The 12,792-nt window shown below is 38.9% G+C and overlaps 1 protein-coding gene across 5 annotated transcripts in view; it reads left to right on the top strand.

The window, feature by feature from the left end:
• CCDC30 (coiled-coil domain containing 30) overlaps window positions 1-12,792 on the top strand; it is a 176,464-nt gene that overhangs the window by 64,724 nt on the left and 98,948 nt on the right. For 2 of the 5 annotated variants that reach the window (XM_055094519.2, XM_034962698.4), the window contains 2 exons: window positions 194-363; window positions 10,891-11,140. The exons of the other annotated variants lie outside the window; for them this stretch is intronic. In XM_055094519.2, coding sequence (XP_054950494.1) covers window positions 194-363; window positions 10,891-11,140 — 420 coding nt within the window. The remainder of the gene's footprint in view (window positions 1-193; window positions 364-10,890; window positions 11,141-12,792) is intronic. 5 annotated transcript variants of the gene reach the window in all.

Raw genomic sequence — 12,792 nt, 5'->3', positions numbered from 1 at the left:
AAAAAAAAAATCGCTTAAGTTATATAACAACTGCAAAATATTAAATTAAGTTGGAATCAGACTTCAATTAGGATGTCATTTTATATTATATAAGCCAATAGTTAAGCATTTAATGAAATCAGTATACTTTTTTTCACAGCTATAAATAAAAGTATACAAAATAGAATATTTGTCTTTTCACTTAATTTTGCAGGTCTTGAAGCTTTCACAAGAATTTGCACAATTAAATCATTTTACTCTAGGGGGAAAAACTGCACCTTCTAATTTAATTACAAGTGAAAATACCTGTAAAGATCCTGAATCTAATGAACCAATTTTGGAAACAGAAATTCAAAGCCCAAAGGAAGAGACAGAGGAACTCTGGTAAATTGGGAAAATCCTATATCACATTAATTATTCAGAGAGGGTATATTTTATTTGGCTTGATCATTATAAGAATTTGACATTCGGCTGGGTGCAGTGGCTTAAGTCTGTAATCCCAGCACTTCGGGAGACTGAGGCGGGCAGATCGCTTGAGCTCAGGAGTTTGAGACCAGCCTGGGCAACATGGCAAACCCCATCTCTACAAAAAACAAAAATTAGCCTGGCATGATGGTGTGTGTCTGCAGTCCCACCTACTCGGGAGGCTGAGGTGGGAAGATTGCTTGAGCGTGGGAGGTGGAGGTTGTAGTGCGCCATGATTGTGTCACTGCACTGCAGCCTGGGCAACAGATCTAGACCCTGTTTCAAAATAATAATAATAATAATAATAATAATTTAATATTCATTTCCAAATTATGTGAGTGGAAAAATTAGTTATAAGCATTCTCCAAAAAGTTCATCTTTTGATATATTATTACATTTTAAAACTTTTTTCCTGCTTTTAAACAACGAATGTATGCGGCCTGTTACATATGCGCAGTTGCTCATGCCTGTAATCCCAGCACTTTGGGAGGCCAAGGCAGGCGGATCACCTGAGGCCAAGAGTTCGAGATCAGCATGACCAACATGGAGAAACCCCATCTCTACTAAAAATACAAAATTAGCTGGGCGTGGTGGTGCATGACTGTAATCCCAGCTACTCGGGAGGCTGAGGCAGGAGAATCACTTGAACCCAGAAGGTGGAGGTTGCGATGAGCCGAGATCACGCCATTGCACTCCAGCCTGGGCAACAAGAGTGAAATTCTGTCTCAAAATATATATATATATATATATATGTGTGTGTATATATATATATATATATTATTCTAATAAAAGGATATATATATCCTTTTATTAGAAGACTTAGAAAGCATGCAAAAGTATAAGGAGATTATAACAACCCTTAATTCTCACCAGGGAAAGATGTTAACATCCTAATTTGTCTTTCTTTTTTCTGTATACATACACATATATGTATATTTTTACATAATTATGACTATACTCTGCAGAGTTTGTTTTTTGCTGTCTCTATTTTACTTTGCATTTGATAATTTTTTGACCACTTTTCTCTTATTTATCTATCTATCTGTCTATCTATCTATCTATCTTGTTAATTTTGCCCTCTAAAGGTACTTCTACTTTTTTAACCAAAAGTATCTTTCACAGAAACGTGAGGCTTTGGCAAGTGCACTACTCTTCTTGGGCACATAAGTTAATAGTTGCAATCAAATTTTGTCTGGGAAAAAGTCTAGAACTAAATAATCAAAAGGAAACAATGATGTCAATTTTGACATATACCATACTAAAGGATACATTCATCAATGAAGTGAGAAAATATAGTCTAGATGTAGACAAATTTATATCTTTGTAAATGTTCTAAAGATAGAAGGAGATTATTTTGCCAGTTTGGGGCTCCTAAATATTATGCCCTCTTAAAAGTTGCTTTAACTTTAGAGTAAGCTTTGAGTCTAAGATTCACAATTATGAAACCTAGTTGCAGATGTGGGAGAGCATCTTGGAGAGACGATGGGGAAGGGGTATGATAATGGTCACAAAAACAGAGAGCCAAGAAGCTACATCACAGCATTTAGGTTTGCTGTAGGGAAAGAGAAAGTCTAGTTCTTGAGCACTGGAACAGTGTCTTACAGGATTTTTGAGGAAGATTGTTCTAGTATCTCTTTATTAGACAAAATGGAGATGGAAGATAGACCAATTAATCTATATATGAGTGATAGATGAAGAGATGGTTGCCTACATTGAGTAAGTGGCAATGAAGATGAAATGGTCAATCTGAAAGTTCTTCAAAAAGGAGCTGACATAAATAATCAAATCTGACAAAAGTCCACCCAGGTGATTTTGGGTAATTGGCAGGAATACTTGCCGTGGGGAGCAAGGATGTGGCTTTAATTCATCTAGGGGTGGGAAACCTTGCCATAAGAAAGATAATGGCCTTCCCTCTTAAGAGCTCCTTGATGCCACCTGTTTCCAGGACTTGGTCCAATCTGCTTCCCATAACTGGGACTCTGAAAAGTCTAGGTATCTGCCATCTGCCTCCTTCTCCTTTTTTTCTCATAATGTTTTCCTACTTGTTTATCTCCTATTCCCCTCTTCACAGCCTCCCCTCATCATGGGTCCATAACACAACCACATTTGGCAAGACACTGTGTATCTACCATGTGTCAGGCACTGTAGGGAGGTACCAAAGATATAAAATAAGACACAGTTTCTTATCCTTATGGTCCACATAGTCTGATGGAGAAAAAATGGTTAAACAAGGCAGTACTGAGTACTATGGGAACACAAAGCATGGGCTCTGGCCCAGGCTAATGAATCAAAAAATATTCTTAAAGGAAGTCTGAGTAATCAGGGGCCAAGCAAAAAGATGGGAGAATAATTTTCAGGGGAGATACGGCATGTTCAAGAGAAAGCATGGTTTGTTTGAGGCCCTAAAAGTGACCTCTATGCTGCTATAGCATGGAGTGTGAAGAGAGGAAATGGGGAACAGGATGATGAGAATGAAGAGGCAGGCAGAGGCCTGATCATGAAGGGACACGAAGACCTGTATTAGGGAGTTTGGACAGTGGGAAACTACTACAGTGTTTGGTAGCATGGAGGATACTAGAACAGGCTAGAGAAGCTGAATTTATTTGGCTCATCTGTCTTTGAGAATAGATGATATTCTTTAGTAATATTCATAGTTTAGTATAGGCAAGAGAAGATAGTTGGATTTATCCAGGGTTGGGGTTTTGCCATGTGAGTTCAGTGGAAAGACAATGGGGTAAGAGAATTGACCATTTTATTTAGACAGTGATTGAAATAATGAACTCTAAACTCTATATTAGATTTGGAAGCAAGTAAAAAAAGGGCTTTTTATCAGTAAAATGGATAGAAAAATAGACAAGGAATTGCAGATACTATGATTGCCTTGGGACCAAGTTATATAAAAAGGAAAAGCTGGAATCCAATATTTAATTTTAATATTTCAGAAGTGAAATAGTTGCTGCTGCTGAGAACTCATGACATGGTCATGCAAGTAGTTGACAAAATAGGAGAGATGAGAGGGTAATTGGAGAGAAGGAGATGGAAGAAGTGATGCCAAGGCATTCATGGGTGGTCTCTATGGGACTTGCAATCTTCCAGTATGATGGCAGGACTTGGGGTGAAGAAGGTGACAGAAAGCCATGAGCCAGAGTCTTCAATTGAAGTGAAGTAGCCAGTGGTACAGCATACCTAGCATGGTCTCATGCACACAGAAGCTGCTTATAAGCCAAGTTGATTGATTGATCCTTACAGTACATCTCTTCTACTAGATTTTAAGCTCCTTTAAGGTATTAAGGTAATGGGCCATGTCTTGTTTTTCTGTTTATAGTGCTTTTGTCATAGAGTAACGGACTCTTAGAACTGGAAGGACCTTCAGGAGATCTTCCAACTTAGCAGTTTTCAAACTTCTACTTCCCAAAACTTTAGGAATTCTGCAGAGGGGCCTCAGAAATTACCTTGTAAGATGAGGAAAGACTGATGAGCGGGACCATTGAGCCCTCCATTCCCATTTCACCCAGAGAAGCTCCACTTTTATGTTTCATGTATTGGGTTTTGTGTAAGATTTTTAATTCAATAAAGGGTCCACAGCTAAAATAAGTTTGAAAACCACTGATATTTAGCTAAGTCTTCTTTTTTCACAAATGAGGTCTCTGAGACCAAGAAAACTGAAATGACTATTTCATTCACAATCACATACACAGCAAGTTACCAGCAGGACTGGGATGAGGACCCAAGTCTCCTAACGCTGAGTCATGAGAAGTACTACTTTATCTGCTTTGGAGAAGATGTAGTCACAAATATCGCAAGGGCAAGAAGGTCTTGGGACACTTGGGTTCTAGGTCACTTTCTCAGAAAATGAGCTTTATGGTGCTGAAAAATTGCTTAGGGCACAGTCTCTCTATATGTATAACATGAGAGGTAGGGTGGGAGCAACTCTTCTAAGCCCAGACTCTCTTGTTCTTGACTATGTCTCCAGTGTCTAGAACAATGCCAGACACTTAGTAGGTACTCACAAAATATTTGAGTAAATGAAAATTTCCCCCTACTCCTACTGTGTACAATGGGTATACAATTGCACTATCTTGCAACTGAATCTGAAGTTGGAATTCCAATAGCAGCCCCAAGCTTATAGAGCCCAGCTGATCTCAGCCTGTCCTTGTTTTATTAGGAAGCTTGGGCCAGAACAGCCGGTGGCTTCCTTGACCTTAATGAGCTTTGTTCTTTCCAACACACTCTCATTCACTATTTCATTGCATCGTTCCTACCTTTATCAAGGGTTGTTTGATAAGTGTTCAAGTCCATTTTAATTTCAAGTTCAACTTGATGTTGACTTTCTGTCTCCTTCACAGATTACCAATGTATTTTTCATCCTCCTCTAAACTATTTCTTCCCCAGTCCAATCTGTTCAGTGAATAGCCCCTCCATTCACACAGTTGATCAAGCCAAAACCTAGGAGTCACCTTTGATTCTTCCCCACATCTGTTCCACCAACACATCCTGTCACTTCTACCATGAAAACAAAATATTGAATCTGTTCACTTCTATCTATATTTCCACTGTTGCTACCCTACTCCATAGCACTGATATCACTCATCAGGACTGTTACGTATCTTCCTAATTGTCCTCCCTGCTTCCATACCCTCCTCCCAATCCATTCTCCATGGAGTAGCCAAATGGTCTTTTCTAAATGCAAATCGAATAATATTGTTCTCTCTCTTAAAACCCTCTCCATGGCTTCCTATTGCACTTAAAATCTAAACCATTACCATGACCCATAAGGCCCTCCATGACTTGGCCTCTACCTACCTCCTCCTCATCTTGCTGCCTTTTAAATCCTCCAACTTTTAAAGGACTTTCCTGCTTCAGGACCTTTGCACTAAAAGGTTCCCCTGTTCAGAATAGTCCTCCCCCAGCTTTTCATGTGGCTAACTCCTTCTCAGAGTGGTAATTCCTAACTGCCATGTCTAGGCAAATTGTAACTCCTACTTTCCAAGTACTTTACCATGTCACCTTGTTTGTGACTTATCATAGTCGGTAATTATCTTATTTGTTTGTGTGTTTGTTTCTTGTCCTCCTCTAGATGTAGGCTATGTGAGGGCACAGACCTGGCTGTGTTGATCACTTATTTGAATCCTTAGTATGTGGAGTAGTGCTTGTCATATAATTGATATTCAACATATATTTGACAAATAAATGACTGAATCTTTTTCTTCCTCTGTAGGAACAAAGTTTCATCGTTAGCCACCCCTATTCTGTTCTACTATGCTTTAATTCACTTTAATGATATCTTTTTATTTTTCATTCATTTTTTATTATACTTTAAGTTCTAGGGTACATGTGCACAACGTGCTGGTTTGTTACATATGTATACATGTGCCATGTTGGTGTGCTGCCTTGCAGGTTTTACATTTTACTTCAAAAATCCCAAAAAGCTTATGAGAAAGGAAAGACCACCTTGCAAATGAAGAGATTGAGACTCTGAGTGATTGTGCCTTGTAGAAGGTTACGTGAATAGTAGGTGGAAGATACAGGACTAGCACTCATGGTTTCTACTGTACTGTGCTCTTTCTTGAATCTGTATATGTTTGAGACTGCTATGCATGCATGCTACTAGAAAAGGAATAGGACAGGGTTGCTGCCTAGATACCTCCCACCAGTTGAAGACTGGTGACAATTGCAAAAGTTTCGCATGATGTAAAAAAGCAGAAGCTGGGGGAAGGGAGGTGTTTCAATAAGAACTAGGTAATAAATCCTTTCAGTTAAAAATTAAGAACTACAACAGGAGGAAGCAAAAATTTGAGAGTCATGGTGGGTTTTCCAGTTCTTAAGATGCAGATGTGCTGGCTATAGGACATGTTCTCAACTCCATATAATTTTTGGCTGATAGTCTGCTTTTGCCCACACAACTTTAATGCAATACATAATATTATTATTATGTGAACATAAAAATAAAGTAATACATACTATTAGGTATTACTTTTAAAAATCTGTTCAGCCTTCCTTTGGTTTCTAAGTATACATATTTTCTCTTATACCTTTTGAAAGGATAAATTCTGGTGTGTGTGTGTGTGTGTGTGTGTGTGACTGGAACTTGCTGTGTCATCCAGGCTGGAGTGCAGTGGTGCCATCACAGCTCACTACAACATCGACCTTCTGGGCTCAAGTGATCCTCCCACCTCAGCCTCCTGAGTAGTTGGGACCACAGGCACATAGGTACATGCCACCACATCCAGCTAATTTTTAAAATTTCTTCGTAGAGACGGAGGTTTCCCTATGTTGCCCAGGCTGGTCTCGAACTCCTGGGCTCAAGTGATCCTCCCACTTTGGCCTCCCAAAGTGCTGGGATTACAAGCATGAGCCACTGTACCTAGCCAAATTCTGTTCTTTTGGGGGAGCATTTATTTTCATGGATTCTTGTCCTGATGTATCAATATCACTTAAATATTAAATCCCTGTATTCCCAGGTATTGCTAGTTCTCCTTAATTTACTAATTAACTGATTCATATGAATGCAATTTATTTATCCAGCCCATTAATAAAAATGTAAAATGGCATTAGCCCAGAATTGTATCCTGGAGAGCACTGCTCATTCCTTCCAAGTCAGGGAAAACTCCTTGACTGCCATGCTCTGAATGTGGCTGTACAGGCACATCTCATGGACCCACCAAAGAGGAGGGACTCTTAAACCTTATCTTTAAACTATGGAAACATAACAAAGGCCATTTCTGTTCTTCTATGGCCATTATGTATTTACAGAAGGAAATTAAATTGGTCTGGTTAAGTCTGGTCTTTATAAAGTCATTCATCCTTCTTAATGTGACAAATGAGACACCTTCATATATATTAAACTTAAAGCACCAATTCATGGATTTTCCATTTTTTAAATGGAAAAATATACTTTAAATGGAAAAATTTTTTTTTAAATTATTTTGAGGTAATTGCAGGAGGAAGGGTTCCTTATTACAGCTGGTGAGGGTGGGAATTCCTTTTCTCCAGTAGCCTCCACTTACAGCACATGGCTGAGAAGGGGAGGAGTGCCTTGTGACTTCTCTCCCCGGGGCCGCCACTGATACCACAAGGCAGGTGGGTGGGGGTGGCTTATTGTGCTAGGTGGTGGCCTCCTCTGACACCGCCCCAGTGGAAAGGGAGAAGTGTGCCTCCTCCCTTCCAGGTGGGTTGGAATTCTAAACTCACCACCTGGTCTCCCCTCACACTGCAGGGTAGGGGAGCTCTTTACTATCCGGCAGGGATAAAAGTCCCTTATCCCTACTTGGCCTTCTCTGACACCACCCCAGTCAGGGAATTGGAATCCCTTATTACAGCCTGGTGAGGGTGGAAATCTAGGCTCCCAATTTGGGCTTTGCTGGCATAAGTGGAGGTGAAGCCACAGTTTTTTCTGTGACGTTCAGCTGGAGTAGGTAGGTGTCCAAAATTGTGTTTCTTCCTTGGCCTTTTCTGGTGCTTTGGCTAAAGATGGCAGACTTTTGTTGGGACTTTTTTGGTTTTTTGTTGTTGTTGTTTTTGTTTGTGCTTGTTGACATTGTCTGGGTTGCTGTCTTCTTCAGCTCCAACTCAGGGATCTGTGAGGCAAAAAGAACACCCAGGAAACTCACAGCCATGTCGTTCCTTGGGTCTTGAGTTCCCTAGCTGGTCTGCCTTCTTCTTTCCACCTTTCAAAGTCTTTTAATGTTTGTTTTATATATAATGTTCAGGGTTTTTAGTTGTACTTAATGGTAAAAATAGGGGGAAAGTGTGTCTACTCCATCTTCTTCGAAGAAAAAGTCCATTTTCTCCATTAAAAAAAAAATATGAAACTACTGGATGCAGTGGCTTACACCTGTAATCCCAGCAACTCAGGAGGCTGAGGCAGGAGGATTGTTTGAGCCCAGGAGTTCAAGGCTGCAGTGAGCTATGATTGCCCCACTGCACTCTAGCCTGGGTGACAAGGTGAGATTCCATACACACACACACACACACACACACACACACACACACACACACGGTATACATTTGCATTTTCCCAGTCTTAATGTGTGTCTAGCTTCCACTGGATATAAGGAAAGGAAAGGGGTTTATAAATGATGGAAAATTTCATTGTTGTTTTATAAAAATTTTTAAAGGCATTTTACCCTTTATCTCATACTGTTTTGCATCATTTGAATATATTATCTTTTAGAAACTGCTAAATTCAAAATAAAATATTTATTTTCTTTATAGTATTAGAGGAATTTTAAAAGGAATAAAACACTCCCTAGACACAATTTTTCTCCCTGTTCCTTTCCAGCTTTTTCTAGACATTTTCCCATAGTATATATATATGTATGTATGTGTGTACACACGTTAATACATACATGTTTATTTGTTTTTGTGCCACAATTTTACTTTGATAAGTAGTTTTCATGTTTATGAATAGTCTTGAGGTCACTTTTAAGTTGAAGCATCTTTAATTCTCTTAGCCATTTCCATATCTCTATTTAGTATGAGCATTATTGTACAGTCATCTTTTTTCTTCTTATGGATTATTATATTGCAGTAAACTCATTCATATGCAATTATTCAAAGATTATGGACATTTTATGGCTTTTTTTTTTTTGTGTGGAGACAGAGTTTCCCTCTGTCATCCAGGCTGGAGTGCAGTAGTGCAATTTCTGCTCACTGCAACTTCTGCCTCCTAGGTCCAAGAGATTCTCCTGCCTCAGCCTCCCAAGTAGCTGGGACTATTGGTATGTACCACCACACCTGGCTAATTTTTGTATTTTTAGTAGAGACAGGGTTTCGCCATGTTGACCAGGCTGGTCTCGAACTCCTGACCTCAGGTGATCCGCCCACGTCACCTCCCAAAGTGCTGGGATTACAGACGTGAGCCACCACACCTGACCATGGCTCTTGATCTGTACTGCCAAATTGCTTTCTTGAAGAATATGATTACCAACTATAATCTGTGAAGCATGCTGTGCTAGGTTTCAAGGTACTCAAAACAAAATTTAAGATTGAGGGAATAAAAATAAAACCAGCATATTTGTGTTCATTCTCCTTGTCATCCACACTCTCTAACCATTGAAGGTGCATTCCCTCCTCTTGGTTTCTGTGGCTTTCACCTCCTCTGCTTGTTCTTTACAAGTTTTTAGGCTTCTGTCTAGGATGATCTGCCTCCTCTTACTTTCCCCTTTCTCCCTGGTTTGTCTTATCCAGTCCCAGTGTTTCTGCTCACATTCTTCTGTGTCTGTATCCTCACCACAGACATCTCTGTAGTCAGTCTATAGCCACATCCCCCCATGTTGGTCTACCATCCACTTGCCCATTTCCCAAGTCAGAAATCCAGGTCATGATGATTCCTTTTTCTCCCTTACCTGCCACATCCAATAAATGACAAACCTTATCAATACTGTCTTTTAAATATCTCCAGAATCCATCATAGTTCTATTTATTGTTATTTATTACATGGATTATTACAACAGTCTCTCAAATGGTTTCCCTGCCACATGGCATCCAAATAATATTTCTAAAGCACCTTCTCTCTTTTGCTTCGGGGTTTTACATATCTTATTTATTAAATCATTTTGGCACACCTTTGCTTGTTCATGTTCTCATCTATACCAACACCCACCTTCCCCAACGTCCATACACACATGCAAGTACATACACACTCCTTCCTCCCTTTACATTTGTTTAGCTTGTGCCTACTCATCCATCAGGCCTTGTATTACTTACTACTCATTTCTCACTAAATTGTAAGCTCATTTCTTATCCTCATTCGTCACTAAATTGTAAGCTCCTTGGGGCAGAGATCATGTCCTGTTGAAGCCCTAGTGCCTGCCAAAGTGGCTAGTGCTTATTAAAATCATTATAACCTGTGTCTGCTCAATGCCATACTAAAAGTTGAAAAAGTATAAAACTCATTTAAACTGGCAGTTTGGCTGTAAATGAAAACCTGTGATGGGTCATCTCCCTGAATGTAAGTAAAAAATGTGACTCATCTGTGGGTTTTCTTTTATTTTTTATTTTTTGAGACACAGTCTCACTCTGTCGCCCAGGCTGGAGTGCAGTGGCACAATCTTGACTCACTGCAACCTCCACCTCCTGGGCTTAAGTGATTCTCATGTCTCAGCCTCCTGAGTAGCTGGGACTACAGGCATACACCACCACACCTGGCTAATTTTTGTACTTTTAGCAGAGACGGGGTTTCACCATGTTGGCCAGGCTGGTCTCCAGCTCCTGACATCAGGTGATCCGCCCATCTCGGCCTTCCAAAGTGCTGGGATTACAGGCGTGAACCACCATGCCCGGCCGACTTATGTTTTTAAAGTTTATTTTTAAGATGACTGCTGTGCTATAGAATTCAGGTTGAAAATCTTGTTTGCAACACTGTCTTGACTTGTAGCTTTTTTTCCCCGATTCTACTACTATAATAAGCATTTTGATAGATTTTATTTTTATATTTGCACCAAGTCCCAAATTAGGAGAAAGAAAGCAGAAGGAAATTCCAGAGGAGTCAGTAAAGGAGGGCAGTTTTCCAAGAGAGGGGCAGAAGGAGGAGGGCTCACAACAGAATCGAAATATGAAAGATGAAGAAAAGGAACAACAGTTAACCATGAAGCCTGAGGAAATTGTGAGGCTTAGAGAAGAGCTGAGCCATATAAATCAGAGCCTCCTTCAGTCTCAGAGCTCTGGGGATAGTTCAGATGACAGTGGTGCCCAGGTAGGTGCTATAAACACATGCCCTGACTGGGTTTGTTTCCTCTGATTGGCTGTGGATATAAGCATCATTTTAAATACTATCATTCATATATATGTTTTTTTTATTTTTGTAGGTACATAGTAGATGTGTGTATTTATGGAGTACATGAGATGTTTTAATACAGGTATACAATGCATAAAAACCACATATGGAGAATGGGGCATCCATCCCCTTAAGCATTTATCCTTTGTATTACAAACAATCCAGGTACACTCTTTGAGTTATCGTATACATTTGTGAGCAATATTATAACCATGGCCTGAATAGTAACAAAATAGCAAGTAAAATCTGAACTAAGTCCATCAGTTGATGCACTTTATTATAAAATGTTCATAAACTCCATCTAAGCTCAGCAGGAAAATTACCAATTGACTGTTGACATCTGCCCTAGCCAGATGGGATTTGGGAATGGTAGGATGCACCACATTTTCCATTTCTGGTATGTAGCTTACTAGACAGAGTACTTCATTTTAGTGAGGAAAAGATGACAGACATTTTATTATTTTAATTATGGCTTTTGCTATTTTACTAGGGATCTGCCTGTAGGAGAAATAAAAGTAGTGACTATAGCCACATTTTGGTTCTTATACCTCATTTTATAGGTTCTCTCTTACACAAATTAAAATTTCCCTACATACACCTTTCCAGAAATTATTTTGAGATCCACAGAAGGGAGGCCTTTGTACTCAAGTAAATAGAAGGCTGATAATATACATTTGAAAAGTGATTCAAGTATACGTTTAGAAAAAGAGTAGCAATAAAGGAAGTTAAAAAATATATTTGAAAGGATTCAGATACAGAGTTTGAAAACTAGACAAGTCACAGTAAACGGGGAAAATATTTACCTGTAAGGAGATTTGGATACACCTGTGAAAGGAAAAGGAGTCACTGAATTTGTTCAGAAGACCAAAGGGGAACATGACATCAAATATTTAAGAAGAGATTACTTTTACAGCTCCACATGGACATTGGTCAGTGGACATTGGCCAGTGTGGGAGGCTTGAGCAGAAGCTGAACACTGTGATCACAAAGATTATCAAATATTTTCTTAGCCAGTAGTCTTCACTCTATTGCCACAATAGGAATGAACTTGCCATTGGGACCAGTATTTTATGAAGTTCATTTGTACTTAATGTTTATTTTATTAAAATAAAATGTTAAAAATTTTAAACAATAAAATATTTAAATAATTAAATAAAATATTTTATTTGTATTAAATATATTAAATAAAATATGTAAATAAGAAAATATTTAAATTTTTAAAATATTAAAAGCTGATAAAATTAGGATAGTTAAGGCTAGTTCCAATTTGTTTTATTTTAATTCTTAAGGAATTCGTAATTCCTTAAGACGGAAAAGATGTTAGGCGTCATCTGGTCTTATGTCTTTAATTTACAGATGAATAAATGAAGACTAAGAAAGGGTAATTGGCTTAATAGATCTGTTGACTGAGAAAAAAACAAAAGACCCCTGTGTACTTACCTTGCTCTTTTATGTGGTTCCTAGTAACCTGATTGAGTGTATATGCTCTGCAGTAACTTTCTACCAGGATTATATGGTGGGAAAAAAAATAGAGACTCTTGTTGGCTGCTTGTCTAGTAGCTAGCTGCTTC

The sequence above is a fragment of the Pan paniscus genome, chromosome 1 (genome assembly GCF_029289425.2).
Source record: "Pan paniscus chromosome 1, NHGRI_mPanPan1-v2.0_pri, whole genome shotgun sequence".
Lineage (NCBI taxonomy): Eukaryota > Metazoa > Chordata > Mammalia > Primates > Hominidae > Pan > Pan paniscus.
The sequence above is the reverse complement of the archived record's forward strand: the minus strand, read 5'-3'. Positions and strand labels throughout refer to the sequence as shown.